Source organism: Drosophila novamexicana, unplaced genomic scaffold (assembly GCF_003285875.2).
Source record: "Drosophila novamexicana strain 15010-1031.04,08,12 unplaced genomic scaffold, DnovRS2.1 tig00001302-arrow-arrow-pilon, whole genome shotgun sequence".
NCBI classification, from domain to species: domain Eukaryota; kingdom Metazoa; phylum Arthropoda; class Insecta; order Diptera; family Drosophilidae; genus Drosophila; species Drosophila novamexicana.
Window position 1 is genome coordinate 9349 of NW_020824849.1, and position 14713 is coordinate 24061.

At 41.5% G+C, this 14713-nt stretch overlaps 1 protein-coding gene across 1 annotated transcript; it reads right to left on the bottom strand.

Moving 5' to 3' along the window:
* Positions 1–2938: 2938 nt before the first annotated feature.
* LOC115767104 (glycoprotein-N-acetylgalactosamine 3-beta-galactosyltransferase 1) lies at positions 2939–4829 on the bottom strand. The gene is made up of 4 exons (XM_030711251.1): positions 4279–4829; positions 3562–3670; positions 3187–3468; positions 2939–3133 (listed from the first exon to the last, which is right to left on the bottom strand). Exons 1-4 carry the CDS (start codon positions 4827–4829, stop codon positions 2954–2956), a joined length of 1122 nt encoding a protein of 373 aa, XP_030567111.1. The 3' UTR covers positions 2939–2953.
* Between the last annotated feature and the right edge of the window lie 9884 nt (positions 4830–14713).

Here is a 14713-nt window from a genome sequence, read left to right on the forward strand (position 1 = left end):
GACCAAGTTTCTGCCTTGTTCATAATAAAACTCTTTGTTTAAAATAGTGTAGCGAGCACTTCTATAAAATTAATAATAATAATGAATATATGGAACAAGATAATAATAAATAATAAAATACGATACTGAGACTTGGTTTTAAGCCAAACTGTTTTGATCTCGAAATTTCAATATTCTTTTAACCGTGAAAATAATATCCAGGGTTAAGAAACCTAAGCCTTAAACAGGTCATATTTTCTCAAAGATGATTTGGCTTAAAGTGGTTTAAATTGGTTATCGATTTCCACATAGAATAACATAGTATCGACATTTAATAAATTGATGTTTCGGAGTAGTCGACATCGGGTTTTCCTACAAGTTGTTGTATATCGAAAAAATCGTGTCATTAATGGTTTGGATTATTGAAAATGTTATTGCCAAACTTAAAACAAATTTGAGTTTTTGTATAATACAATAAATAACGAAACATTTATTGCTTAAAAGAATATAATACGAATCGCAAACTTGCTTCAGACTGGGTGGAAAACCAAGTTCATGAACCGAATCAAAGCGATGAACTTCGACTCATCGAAAATTGTTGTTAGGTTAGCAGGCAAATACATGCATATGCATATGTTCGTATTTATGCACATATACTAGTTCCTGTTAAGGTTAATAGAAGAGCAAAACTTGGCCAAACTGTAGAAGGTGTGCACACACTTACCCAGTTATTTGACGCTATCCTTGGCGTTGCCTGGCCTCGACTCGGCTCGAACTGGCTGAGCGCCTAATTAGCCGCTAGTGAAAGTCACGTGAAATGTAGCCATTGATTATGATGAGGTCGCAATGTTGGCGCTCTAATGCCAAACACTTTGCCCTAATGCGTTCACGCTGCTGATCGTGGTGGGCGGTGGCGTGGTGTGTAGAGGGGGGCGACGGCGTGTGGGCTCAATCGAGTTGTTGGCACGGATATACCGAGGTCGAGGCATTGTTGCTATTATTAGTGCCAGGCCAAGGGGCTTAAACACACACGCACACACACACACGCGCGCAGCAGACAATTTCCGCTGCACAAATTGACCAACTTGCCAGGCAGCCGCCGCCTAGGCTAGTGCTGGGCTGCGGAGTTCTGGCCACCGCCGCTTTGGCCAATGTAATTAATACCAACATAATTATATTTGGATAACACAAACGTAATCAAGATTAATTGAGTAACAGCAGGTAGTTTGCATAATTAGAGCTCCGTTGCCAGCGCAGACAGTCGCCAGCTCTTGATGCTGCCGCTGCAGTCCGTCATCAGACGGCAGCAGAGCTCGGCAGAGCTCGCCGGGCTGGCAGGCAGCTTCCATCGTGCACATCGTTAATCGTCCATTACCCACAATTCCTTCAACTGGCCACTGGCAATGGCAGCAGCGTTGACTGTTGACTGTCGTCGCTACGTTTTGGCCATGGCCAAAAACATAATTTGCAATTTCAAATGCGTCTGCTCACACACGCACTCCCCGACAGCTAGCATTCGGCTTCGGTGCTGTCAATTTAGCTATTTTCCAGCCAAAATCGGTTATTTGTGGTGTTCATCAGCGTCTTCCTGCAATGCGTCTGCCTGCAATGCTGGCTATTGAAAAGTCGATCCAGCCATTTTTTTATTTACCGTGCATTTTCACTGTACTGCACTAGCTGTGCCTATCGTTTATCGATAACGTTTACGAATTTCTCATCACTAGCTTTGCACTAACAAAGTTGTGACCAACACTACAAAGGCCAAATGCAGCATCATTTGAACAATTTTGGTTGTTTTGCTTCAGCAAGTAAACCTTTCCAGCTGCTTTAGGGGCAACTGCGCAAACATTGTCAACTTATTCCTTGCTAATTAAATATATATATTTTTAGCCTTTTTGAACACTGTTGCTAGCATCGTTTTTAGAGCCAGTTGCCAACACTGCTCTCAGCTTTGGCTCCGGGCTTTGGCCAGCATTATCATAGGCAACTTCATCATCCCCAACGCTATGGTCGTCTTGCTTAACTTCATTTGAATACAATTCCAGTTCCAGTTGCTGCTGCTGCTGTTTTTGTTGTGGTTGTTGCTGTTGCTCTTTTAGCTCCTGTTGCCTGGACAACAGCTCACAAGCTGCTTGTTGCTGCTGCTGCATCCACACAGCTTAATAAGAACGCCTAATGACCATTGCACAGAGCTACTTCCTAATGGACTGGTCGTCCTGCATGTAGTTGGCCGAGCACAGTGTGATGCCATTTCAAACACCGGGTCGCATTCCAATTTATTTTACAAAGTCACATTTATTTTTTGGCCAAAGAAGCCCAGAGATGTTGGTGCAAGCCCCATTTGACTTTCGGCATTACTTTGGCACAATATGTAACAAAAAGGATGGACAAAATTCGATTTTAAATGGAAACAAAAGGCTTATTTCAATTGTTTGGTTTATTTTGCAATTATGTTATGGCTTTGAGTCTTATTAGAAGTAAATTAAGACCCAGGCTAGCCGTAGGGCGTCATGGTAGACATTGAATATTTAAAGAAGTCAGCTTTGAAAGCTTTTAATTTTTATGAAGTTCGCTTGAAAGACTTGAAATTAGTTGATTAGCCATTAATCAGTTACAAATGTTATGAATCATGCTAATCGGTCACACTGTCACAGGCAAGAGCGTGTCGCGAAGCTATCGATAACACTACCGATATTCCTATGATATCTTGTTGTTAATCGGAATTTCCCATATTCAAAAATTGTTGGAATTTCTAGATACTGTACATCTATTACCTCAACTGGTATATATTGGAAAAATGTACAAAATTGTAACTCTCAACCCTTGTCATATGTTTATATGAAAGTTTGAGCACACGAGTTGCTCTAATTTAATTAAAATAAATTTAAAAATGTATGTTAGATGTTCAAGAGTGAAAAACAAGAATGCGAACTAGCTCGAGCAACTGAGATAACCGAAAAAAGGTCAACCTATATTACCTATTGTCGGATATGGGTATAGAGAGCTGGCCGGGTGCAATCTTTTCCGGCAGATGCTCCACCACCGGAGTGCGCCCGAAGAGCTCAAACTGATAGTTCAGGTAGTCGTACTCATAGAGTTCCTCAGGCGCCACATAATGAAAGGCCACCGGATAGTTAGAAAGGCAGTCCATGCACTGAAGAAGGAAGGCCCATTGGACAACTGATGTAGTCTATGTTATGGACTTACCGCTCGCGGATTGTAATAGGCGTATTTGAAAAGCCAGAAGTCCATGCCATTGTATTTGGAGAGAAGTTGGGAGTATGGCGCCAGCGGATAGAAGCGATTGCGCAGCTTTGAGTCGCGCGAATCGCCCGCGGGCACGCCCAAGTGAAAGAGGCAAGCGCCCGCCTCCACATCCTCGGCATGATCGTCCTCCTGCCGGCACTTGCTGCTGTCATTCAGGCCGTGCACAAATAAACGCAGCGCCTCTCGGCTGAGCACATAGCCGCTGCCCCCAGACATGTACGACTGTGCAGCAACGAAAAAGAAAGAGACAGACCGATGATTGGAGAAAGAGAAATCTAATGATGATGTAAATTCTAGAATTCATTTCGTACTTACTGCATTCTTTTCCTGGCTGCTGAAAAGCTTGTAGTTGAACCCAAAGTGAATGGGCATGTCCGGAGAGTAAGGATAAAGCATGTGGCGCAGATTCTCCACAAATACATATCTGCAAATGTAGTTAACATTAGTTTACAAGCTTAAATCAACAATATAATAACAATTTTGTATAAGCAACTAAGAATCGCAAAGAAAAGCTAAACTGAAAAAAAGTAAAAGAGAAGAAGAGCTAAGTAGTAACTAGGAAGAAAGACAGAGAGTAAATAGGATGGAAAAACGATATTTAGGTCAATTGAGAGAGAGAGAGAGAGAGAGAGAGAGAGAGAGAGAGTTGGACAAAAGAAGGGAAAAACTAATACATAATTTATCTGGGTACAGACGAATAGACTGAAATGAAACTTTTAACTAACACCGACGGCCTGATCAAGAATATACACATACAGTACGCATACTTCGCGGCAAGAGTCTCTGCCTCTTTCTCAGTGTAGTTCTCTTTCATTCTTTCTTTGGAAGAGAGAAGAAAGATAAAGAGGTTGAAGAAGTACCATATAGAGGATAAGAAAGAGAGAGAGAGAGAAAGTAATTAGCTAGTACCGACAACCTGATCAAAAATATATAAATACTGTACGGTATACAACCACGGTTCAGTTAATTGGTTTACTAAATGGTTTGCTTAGGCTTACTTTGCTTTACTCCTTTACTAAATAGTTTACTTACGTGTCATCGTCGGCCTTCATGAACCAATCCGCCTCGTCCAGTTTGTTCTCGTAGATGTAGGTGAATGCCTCCTTTGTCTTGCCCCAGAGAACCTCGTACTTGTCCGGCTTGGTCAGCACAATGGTCTCCAGCTCATCATCTGGCTCCGAGGTCATGAAGTAGATTTTATTGCATCTCTTGCCCCAAGTGCGCTGTATGTGCACCGCCCGAGTTTTGTGATACTTGGGCGTGGTCAGCACCCAGCAGAGCACACGCACCTCCTTCTCCAGTTTCAATGCCAGCGGCTCGCCGGCGGACATTTTTGGCTCCAGATCACTTCCCGCACCCATTGCACTGAGCATCATGACATCCCAGTAGGCGTAAAGCAAAGTCAGGGAGCTGCCACAGATGAGAAGAAACATCAAAAGATGACGCCGCGACAGGCGATAGACACTGGGCCGAGCGCCCCCAAGAAACACATGCAGCTCATCCCGTTTCTTTGCCGTAGACCCCACCACAGAGACCAGTCTATCATGCAGCTGCTCTTCCAGTATGATCTTGTGCTCGGACATCTTGGCACTGCCCCACAGCTCTGGCGTGGTGCTGGCTTCGTGCTGCCACCAACATTAAACAACTGATAGCGTTTCCTACTGAAGTGGCATCTTATCTGCGACAAGTCGGGCATGTTCGACACACTATTAATGAGTATTGAACCAGGGCAACTAGCTCAGAGAAGGCTGATAAAAGTACAGACCAATTTCTCATATCTTCTCACAGCAGTTGCAGTCGTTAACTTTAAAACTGTAACCACAGAGCAGTAGCTCTGAAACTGCGACTATGAAATAGTAATAGAAATTACCCGGCGTCGCCTGCGTGCAATGATCAATATTGCAACCAAGTCCAACACGCGCCTGTCCATCGCATATTCTCGGATGTTTAAATGTAAAAATGTTCAATTACAGCTGAATTTGAACCAGCGACTTTTCGCTTGTTATTGTAAATCAGACAAACGTTGTCCACGTTGACGAAGAACTCTCCAGAACCTCGTCTAAGTGCTCAGTTTCGAGCCAAAAGAAAGAAGGGAATTCGCTCAGTGTGAAAGGTTATTGCTCTGGCGCAAACATATGCTAATCCTGTCCAGCAGCTGTCGCTGGGACTCTTGTTGACATTTGCATTGCAAGCCGCTCGACAATCGTAGAAATTTGTTTAAATTTGAAGGCAGCGACAATTTATCAAAACGCCATGGGCCACGGGCCATGGGCAATGGCGTTTGGCAATAAGCCCCCAAAAACAAAGGACAAACATACCGAAACAGTTGAGAGAAACTTTCAATTAATCATGAGCGACATGTGGTCCTCTCCGGCCAGACCGCCGAGCGCGAGAATAATTATACGAGCGTAGCGTATACGCCCCCTTAGCCAGCCACTGTGGGGCGTTCAGGCTATAGCGCGCTGGCGCTTGCTGCTTGGATCCGGGCTGGGCGGGCGGCTAGGTGGGAGGGGAGGGGCAGCGTGCGCAAACAAATAGCTGCCATAATAGCGTCGAAGCGGCCACCCGGGCACAAACACACAAACACACATACACACACACACACACACACACACACACACACACACACACACACACACATAAACAGATCCTGGCAGCGGCCAAGGCACCGGGCTACAGCGCTGTGCAAACAAACTCGCATTAATAAAATAAAATTCACTAAAAATAAATACACACCCACACACACATACACACGCACACATGCTAGTGCTGTAGTGTACAACTATTTGGCATTGTGGGCGTTGGCGTTGGCGTGGGCGTGGCCGTTTGGCTGTCTTCCGGCACGCAGTGATTGTAGCAGTTGGACCATACAAAGAGAAGCTAATAAAAATGTTATTTCACTCTACTTTTTTTCGCTTCTTTTTTTTTGCATACCCTATGCCCATGAAGTGCATGAAAGGGGGCATATAAAGTTGGACGAATGTATGTAAGAGCAATAGAAGACCCTATAGGTCAACTCTCTTGACGAAAAACAGTTGCTCAAGAAAAAACAGTCGAAACGAAATGCAAACGGAATACGCCCCATTTTTTACCTCCTACCTTATAAGCACAAATGTTTCCATAAAAGCCCATCAGCTTTCTATACAGGGTATCTTCACGTCAACAACACTAGTTCGCTTCTATTATTTGAAAATTAATTTTGCCAGTGCACACATTGAATGAATGCAAATATGCGGGTCAATCTGATGTGAAAAAAGGGCTGGGAGAGAGCAAAAAAGTGGGCGGTTGGGTGGATTGTGTGCATGATGTGAGCGCGCGAATACCGTGTGATAAATGATTTAGCCAATTGGTCTGGGCCATTTACGCAATTTAATCAATTTCTGTTATAAATTCGCTTTTAAACGTTCGAAATTAAAATGTTGGGCTATAATCAGGAAACAAAGCTTAAGCGTGTAAATAACATGTTTTCAGTTATCTACACCTGTTTAGCTTAACGAAAATAAGTTTGGCTTGGCATTAAATTTAACAATATGTTATTTGTTGTTCCTTATGATCTTTTGCTCTTGGGATAGTTTTTTCAATATTCCATTAGGGTTTTGATATAATCTGATCAGTTAGCTATCTCTTTCAATTTTTTCTACTGAAGCTCTTTAAAAAACAAATTTGATAGTTTCCAAACATTTCGTGGGCGTTCACATTTTCTTTTTAAGTCTTGCTTCGTTCACCTTTCTTATCACATATCTACCTTGCTTCTTATCAGACTATTGTGACCGCTTCCTGAATATTGCCCCACTTCAAACATTGCCCACAGTCGAATACGTCATAAAAACTATCTCATACCGTCGTGCCCTTCGCTATTCAGCTTTTAACTGAAATGTAGTCGCTTCATTGCGACCCACCGGTTCTATTGTTGCACCTGGCATTCCCTCGCACTATGGCAAAAAGCCGACCCGAAACAAGCGACCGACTGGGTGTGCACTGAGATATCATAAAAATAAACCAAAGTCAAATGTGTACCAGCAGATTTTTGCAATAATATTAGCTTTTGGATTTTACAAGCGCGCAGCATCAAGCGGCATTTGTCTTTTTGTGCCCCGTCGCAACCCTGATTACCCCACAGCACCCCCTTTGACCCACGTGTTCGAATGGCGCTGCGATTGCAATTGTTGCATTGGAGATGAGCGCGTGATAAATATATGTTTGACTTTATACATATATGAAAAAAAGAAATGAAAGTAGCAGATATGATATAAATATGCATAAACATATTTCTACCAGTGTTGCAAAACTATCCACACTGATCATTTTCACGATACTTTCTATAGTTTTATGAAATTCCGTCCGGCCAACAGAGCTATTTATGTAGACCGAGATTACAGTCAAGGGAAAATGAGGTATTTTATTAAAGGTGAGCCAAGAATTTAAGCAAAGGTAAAAACAACCTAAAAACATTGTACTCTATACCAAGTTGTATCTTTATTGCAGCGATGTGGCTGTTAAGAGTTTTAAAAAACAAAAACTTGAATTAAGGACACAGTTATCCTGACCTATTCTTACTTCACTTTGTTACCTGTTGGTCAGGTAGTATAGACAATCTATCTACCATCTATTTAAATATGGAGTCAATTAAAACACGATGTTTTCTCATCTCTACAGACACACATTCACACACACACACACACACACTGCGAGCCATGAAACGTGCAAACATTTGCCATATTTTTGTAATCAAAGTAAACAATCCATTTAACCAAACACAGTCAGCACACAGACACACACACATACAGACGCGCACACATACACACTCTGGAAAGCATATGTATGCATGTATGTATGTATAACTGCTGCCAGGTCTAGCAAGCTGGCAGCTGTTGCTGTCCAAACGTGGCATCTTTGGCAATTTTGCTTCATTTTCGATTTGGCGCGCGACCATGAAGCAGGACCGCCGCCGTTTGTTGTTATTGTCACTTGTTGTGTGGCCCTGCTGGTGCACAGAGAGAGAGAGAGAGAGAGAGAGGGGGAGAGAGCGAACGAGCGGCTGCGAGTGAGTAAGTGAGTGTGGCCAACCCAGGAGCTGGCCAGTCACTAATAATAATATTGTGCAGCCGGGTCGGCAGGGGGCGCCACGTGGGGCTTTATGTCTTTGACTCGCATTTGAATTTGAAATTTGAAAACGCCAGCGGTACAATGCGGCTTGGCAGTTGCAAGAGGTCAACCGTGGCAACAGTGGCTGCAACTAAAAAAGAAACCATCAAGCCAACCCACCCTGCCCCGCCTCAGCGTCAAGCTGCGGCAGTGCATACTTTTCAGCGCCATGCGGCAAACTTTAGCACTGATATGACAACACTCCATGGCATCTGTGCCCATTGGCATTTTGTTTGTTAACATGCCTCATGTGTGTGTGTGTGTGTGTGTGTGCATGTGGGTGTGGGTCTTGGCTTGTGTGTGTGCGTGCAAATAGTTTTTACTGTCGGCACAGCCACAAACCCAAATGCAGCCGTAAGGCAATAAAAGCAACGCGCCAACTTTGTTATTATGTTTTTATACCGCCAACAAACACACAAAAAACTAACATACACACACACACACACACACACACACACACAACATTTCTTTGCATAGTTTTTATGTGCTAGCAGCAGCAACTGACATACCTGGTCAGCGAAATGCGCCCCGCTGCTTTCGTCCCCGCCCCGCCCCCTTCCCCTGCAGCCACATTCATTTGCATTTGTATTTTTAGTTCTGTTTCGCCCCCCCCCTTGACAATCCATGCCTGACTTTTATGATTTTTGGTAGGTTTTCTGCATTACAATATGTGAATGTGTTGACATGTTATGATTTTGATTTCAATTCAGCCCCAGCGGCAGGCCAGGGGTGGGCGGGGTGGGCGGAACTGGCAGAGCAGCTGCATAGCCATTCGGGCCAGTCAGTCTGGCCAAATTTCAGGTTGGCCATATACACATGTGCCGTGCTGTGGAAGGGAGCTGCGATTTGTGACTTTTGCACAAAATTGGATTGTAATAAGACAACAAAGCGAAGCTCAACAAAGGCGAACGCATTTCCAAAGAATTTAATTAAATTGTCATTTTGGATAAAGCTAAACACAAACGTTCGATCGTTTGGGGAAAGCCAAAATTGAAATACCCTGGCGGACGTGTACAATTTGATAAACACAAAACAAATTACTTTTTTTAAATGTTAAAAAATTGGCTAAAATGAACAAAATGTTCATAATTTCCACAAGCTTTCTAGTTTTAGCAAAAGGAAAGGTTTTTTTTTTTGGGAAAAGTAATGAAAATACTTTCGAAATTTTCAAATTTTTTTCATTTTGTAAATTGAATTAATTTTAATAGTTTTCTATAATGTTTGAACCAGGCACTCTTTGAAAGTCATTTACATATATGATATAGAAAGCAGATACTATTAATAGGATCAAGTCGATCCAAATTCCTTCCAAGCCTATGCACTTTCACATATCTAAATAAAAATGGATATATGCCTAGATGGTGATAAAGAATATGTATATATACCTTAAAGCTTCTTTGGGGTATAAAACCGCACTTTAGTCTAATTCAAGTCGTATAAGATATTTCTTAATTATGCAAAAAACATATAAGTCGTGCCGAAATTTAATATGCTAACTTTGTTTTTGTTTTATAATAGGCTTTATATATTCTCCGATATCTCTTCATAAACTAAGCCAGTTTAAAGCTGCTATCGGACTGTGAAGATTCCTTCACGGAGTCGCTGGCGCCCGACTGCAAAAGTTGAACTTGTTTTCTTTACTTTTCGCAATAATTATGCTTCCTTTTTATTTACTTTTGTTCAACTTGGGGAAATTGCCAATGGCCCTGGGCAAGAATCTGTGGCAATAACAACAGGACTTGGGCTTCGCATAAAATGACGCCAATGTCCTGTTTCACTTCCTGTTCCTGTTACCCGATGCTGCCCTCTCTCTCTCTCTCTCTCTCTCTCTCTCTCTCTCTCTCTCTCTCTCTCTCTCTCTCTCTCTCTCTCTCTCTCTCTCTCTCTCTCTCTCTCTCTCTCTCTCTCTCTCCCTCGCCCTTGCCCTCTCTCCCTCTCTCTCTGTCTCTCTCTCTCTCTCTGTCAAATACAATGTGTCACTTGGGTGTCAAATGGGAAAATAAATAAATAAGCTGCGAGGCTTGGTGTTAAGGAACTCACGATTTTGCCATTGCTCCTGTTATCCTTGCTGATGTTATTATCATTGTTATTATATTTGGTTGTAGTTGTTTTTGTCATTGTTGTTGTTGTTGTTGTTGTCACGCGACTGCAGCGGCGCGTTTTCAATAATAATCTCTTGTCTTGGGCATAAATGTCGCATTAAAATGTCACGCACTTGTGGCTTAATCACGCCTAAAGGCTAACGCCCACACCCCTGGCACGAGCCAGCCTCAGCCCAGCCGGGGCCCAGCCTAGGCCCAGTCCAGGCCGATCCAGGCCCATTCAGGATAACAGACAGGCGACATCACTTCGGAGTCAGCCTTTTCATAGCCCTACACATCCTTGGCGGTTATCCGCTTGGACCTCAGCCTGGAGTCGCCGCTGATGTCGAGGCCCGATCCACTTCAATGGATTCGCTGCGTCTTGTGCCAAGTGGGTAGTCGGCGGAGTGGGCGGTGCCGGTTGACGCTACTTGTTTGCGGTTTTTATTATATTATGCTTGTGTCAAATGGGCTCAGCGCTGTCACATTCTCGACTGCTGCCAGCTCAGCGTCCTGTCAGCCAACGCTCAGTCGCCAGCTATGCCTGGGCCCCTTTATTCCGGCGCCAGTTATTACACATTGCCGGCATCTTAATGTCGAGTGCTTGGCTGTGGCCTGTTGTAGCATGTAGACGCATTAAGAAACTGCGCGGTTGCGGCTACAACTGCCTCCCTCTGCAAAGCCCCTCTCACCAACAGGTGGCGCCCCTTAGCCACGTCAAGAGTCCCGGCAAATTCAAGCCCAAACAGCAACCACTTGGCCAACAACAAGTGCCACAGCTTCACTGCCAGCTGCTGCTGCTCCTCTAACTGCTGCTGATGCTGCTGTGGTTGCTTACGTTCAAGATCTCATTACTCTGTCATAAAAATTGTAACGCAGCTTATACGTGATGAAAATGTTACCAGACACGGCTCTTCGGCTCTATTATCTGCAACTATGATTAATATTATGGCATTATTAAATATAAATAGTATTACTATCGCGAGGATTAAGTTTTTTGCAGTAATAATTAATTAAGAAATTTGATTAATTAATCAAATTCAATTTAATCTGTTTATATTATAATGATTTCACTCAAAATTCTATAATATTTGTAGTGATATTTAATTTACATTATCAAAACAAAATATTATTAATATTAATATTTTTATTACTACATATAAATACTAATTGTATGTATATACATATACATATATACCAATAAATAATAATAATAATAAATATAATAGCAATATATATAATATCACTTATATATATATTATATATATTATTATTGCATTATTATTATTATACATAAATTCTTAAAATTTGTAATAATATTTAAAAGACAAAAACTAACGTAATAGGATATTAAAATATTCACTGTTAATGTTAAAATGTAAGTCATATATTTTAATTTATGAATAATTCAATAAGAACGAAACAGAAAATATTTCGATTAAATCTATCCAAACTAAAGTTAATATATATTATATACGTACATATAAATATATTCTAAAGTATATACTAGTTAGATAAATATTAATAATACTATAAAAATGAAAAACAATAAAGAAGAGTATCTTGTTTTCGGCTAGAGCCCGTCTTTTTGCTACCCGTGCTCCCCTGCAATTGGCAGTTGGATCTTGCAGTATTTTATAAGTTAAGGCACGTTCCAGTGGTCAGGCCTTACTGCTGTGTCTTGCTGCTCCTGCTGCTCTTACTGCTGGCAGTAATTCCGCTCCACTCAGCCCACGACTGGACTCCAGTTGCTGTTCTGCAGTCAACTGCTTTGGCCGCAATAAAATCTCCAAATTTATTTGCTGAGTACAGCCAAAAAAGCTCAAAACAAACATATATATATTTAAAAAGCCGCTAGATCTAGTCGAGCATGCTCACTTAGCTGATACCCTGTAGGCAATTGAGTGCTCCTGAATGAATTCTGTGATAAGCATAGGGTAGAATCATATGCATTCGCCTAACGACATGGCAACAGCTCACAAATAGTGCTTCAAATTTATATTCGAGCATAAATCATAAATTGAAGGCGAAACTTGACTTGAAATTCTTTTTGGAAATATTAGTTTGATCATAGCCAGCTAAGCAAAGGCTTTATGCACCGAAAAACATGGCCAGCAAATTGGCAGCTCAAATTCAAAACTAAAAATCAAATTTAAGAAGCAAAAAGGCCTACACTACACGCGCCGAAGATCGAATGCCCTTCCTGGAAACTCTATTTGGAAAATATGGGAAGTGATTTGATTTAAAAAAAGGACCGTCTTGTAAGACTTATTTCTGTTACAAAAATGGGTTTGTTAAAAGTTTAAAAAATATGACTCATGTTTTACTGGGCCTTAGAAAGGCTCGAAAAAAAATATTAACTTTGGTAGGAAAATCAAGAGAATCAAAACAAATATTCAAAACAAGAACTTTCTTTTTTGAATTCGATCAGGGTCACACATTTGATGACAGAAATCGAATACCCTTTTGGCAAGGGCATAAGAAGCAAAGCCAATTGCAAAGTGAATAGGGAATCCTTGCTGCTGATGCACAGGCGCTAAGAGTCCTTTGTGGTTTGCCCATCAGCAGCAAAAATTGAATTATAAGCCAACTGTCTTGGCCGGGCCATCATCATATGCTCGTACTAGCCCGTTTTTTCGTCGGCTAACTTGATTACAAGTTGCAAATGTTTATTCAATTTGCATTCTCAATTAAATGCGGACTTTGTTTTGTGTCTCATAATTGCATTTGGGTCACGTCCGTCTCCCAGCACTTGTTGTTGTTGTTATTGTTGTTGTGCACAACTATTTGTCGCAGGATCAATTTACTTGGCCCGTGTCCCAGCTGACCCTTTCATTTGATGGCACTTTTCGCAACGCCCACTTTGCAACTTCCTCTGCATAATTTGTAATTTTGCTTGGACTTTACTTACAGCCAGTAAATTGTGAATTGGAACTGTCTTTCAGATTGTGGCTTTGGCTTGCCTTTGGCTATGGCTTTGGCTGATTGGCCAGCATAAGTTTCGCCCGGCCTCAGTGTCGCCAAGGCGTTGCCATCATGTGCATGTGTCCTGCGCCTTCGGCAACAACGTCCTGTGCCCGATGAAAGGACACGTCAGATGCCCGGCTGATTACATTGGCTAACCACTGCCTCTGCCCTTGCCGCTGACCCAGCCTCGCGTCTTGGAGTCGCATGAAAAGTTTACGTATGATTTGCTTGGAAAATTGCATTTTGCGGTTTTGCCAAAGCCTCAAAAAAAAAAAAAACCTGTACACACAACGGAATTCCCCTCCCCAAGCGAGGGTGGGACCCAGTTCCGAGTCCCTGATCCGGCCCAGCTTCGAATTTGCACTTCTCAGCCGACATTATTAGCTGCACATGCCACATCCGCTGCCGCCGCTGCTTTTGATGTGCCATTTGCATTAAAATACCATTTGGTTGGACCGCAAATTGTATTTGCCAATCGACCCAAATGCCTTTTGAATAATTCCCAAATGCCGGCTTGATCCTGATATGGCGTTCTTCCTTGCGCCTCATAACAAATTAAAAAGACAAATAAAACTTGGACTTGAACCGCCGACCTGCCGCTTGCTAGCCAGATGTAAGATATTTAACATTCTTTTTGCAATCGAATTTGGAATTTGTTAAAGAATACAAATTAATGCTTTATATTAAGGTCTGAGGGCCACGACTTTCTCTTCACTTTTCAATTCAATAATTAGATTATTTTTGTTATTTCGTTATTTGAAATTAAAATAAATAATTACTTATAATAAGCTACTAAATTAATTGAATAATAAAAATGAATTTAATAAGAAATATTATATAAAGTTTGATGTAAATCAGACTAAACTTAAAACTTATCCCAAAAAACTTGGAATTTTAACAAAAATCATTGAAAATGATATATAGTACTTATAATAGATATATGTATATATATATAATATATTTTTTATTTAAAATTATCTAGTAGTTAGAGAGAAAACCCCAAAACTTGCCTGGAATATTTGAATCCATTTTGTGATCGAATTAATCGATGAAATATGAAAAAGGAAAGTATAAAGCTGTTGCTCGTAATGAAATGCCAGCTAGGGATCAGTCCATATCGCGTTGTCTAAGCTAAAGCTGAAGTCCATGTTGGCTAGTTTGAGCATTCGTAATTTAAATCTTTGAAAAACTAGAATTGAGAAATTGAAACCTTTATATAGAATTGAGCCGAATCGCTGTGAAGTCAAAATGTTAGTTTACTTTTTACCATAAAC

Bases quoted from the DNA above. Each gene is read 5' to 3' on its own strand.
- LOC115767104 (XM_030711251.1), bottom strand. From the start codon at position 4,829: ATGTCCGAGCACAAGATCATACTGGAAGAGCAGCTGCATGATAGACTG. The intron at 3,469-3,561 runs GTAAGTACGAAA...GTTGCTGCACAG, and splicing joins GCAGCCAGGAAAAGAATGCA to TCGTACATGTCTGGGGGCAG. The intron at 3,134-3,186 runs GTAAGTCCATAA...TTCCTTCTTCAG, and splicing joins CCTATTACAATCCGCGAGCG to TGCATGGACTGCCTTTCTAA.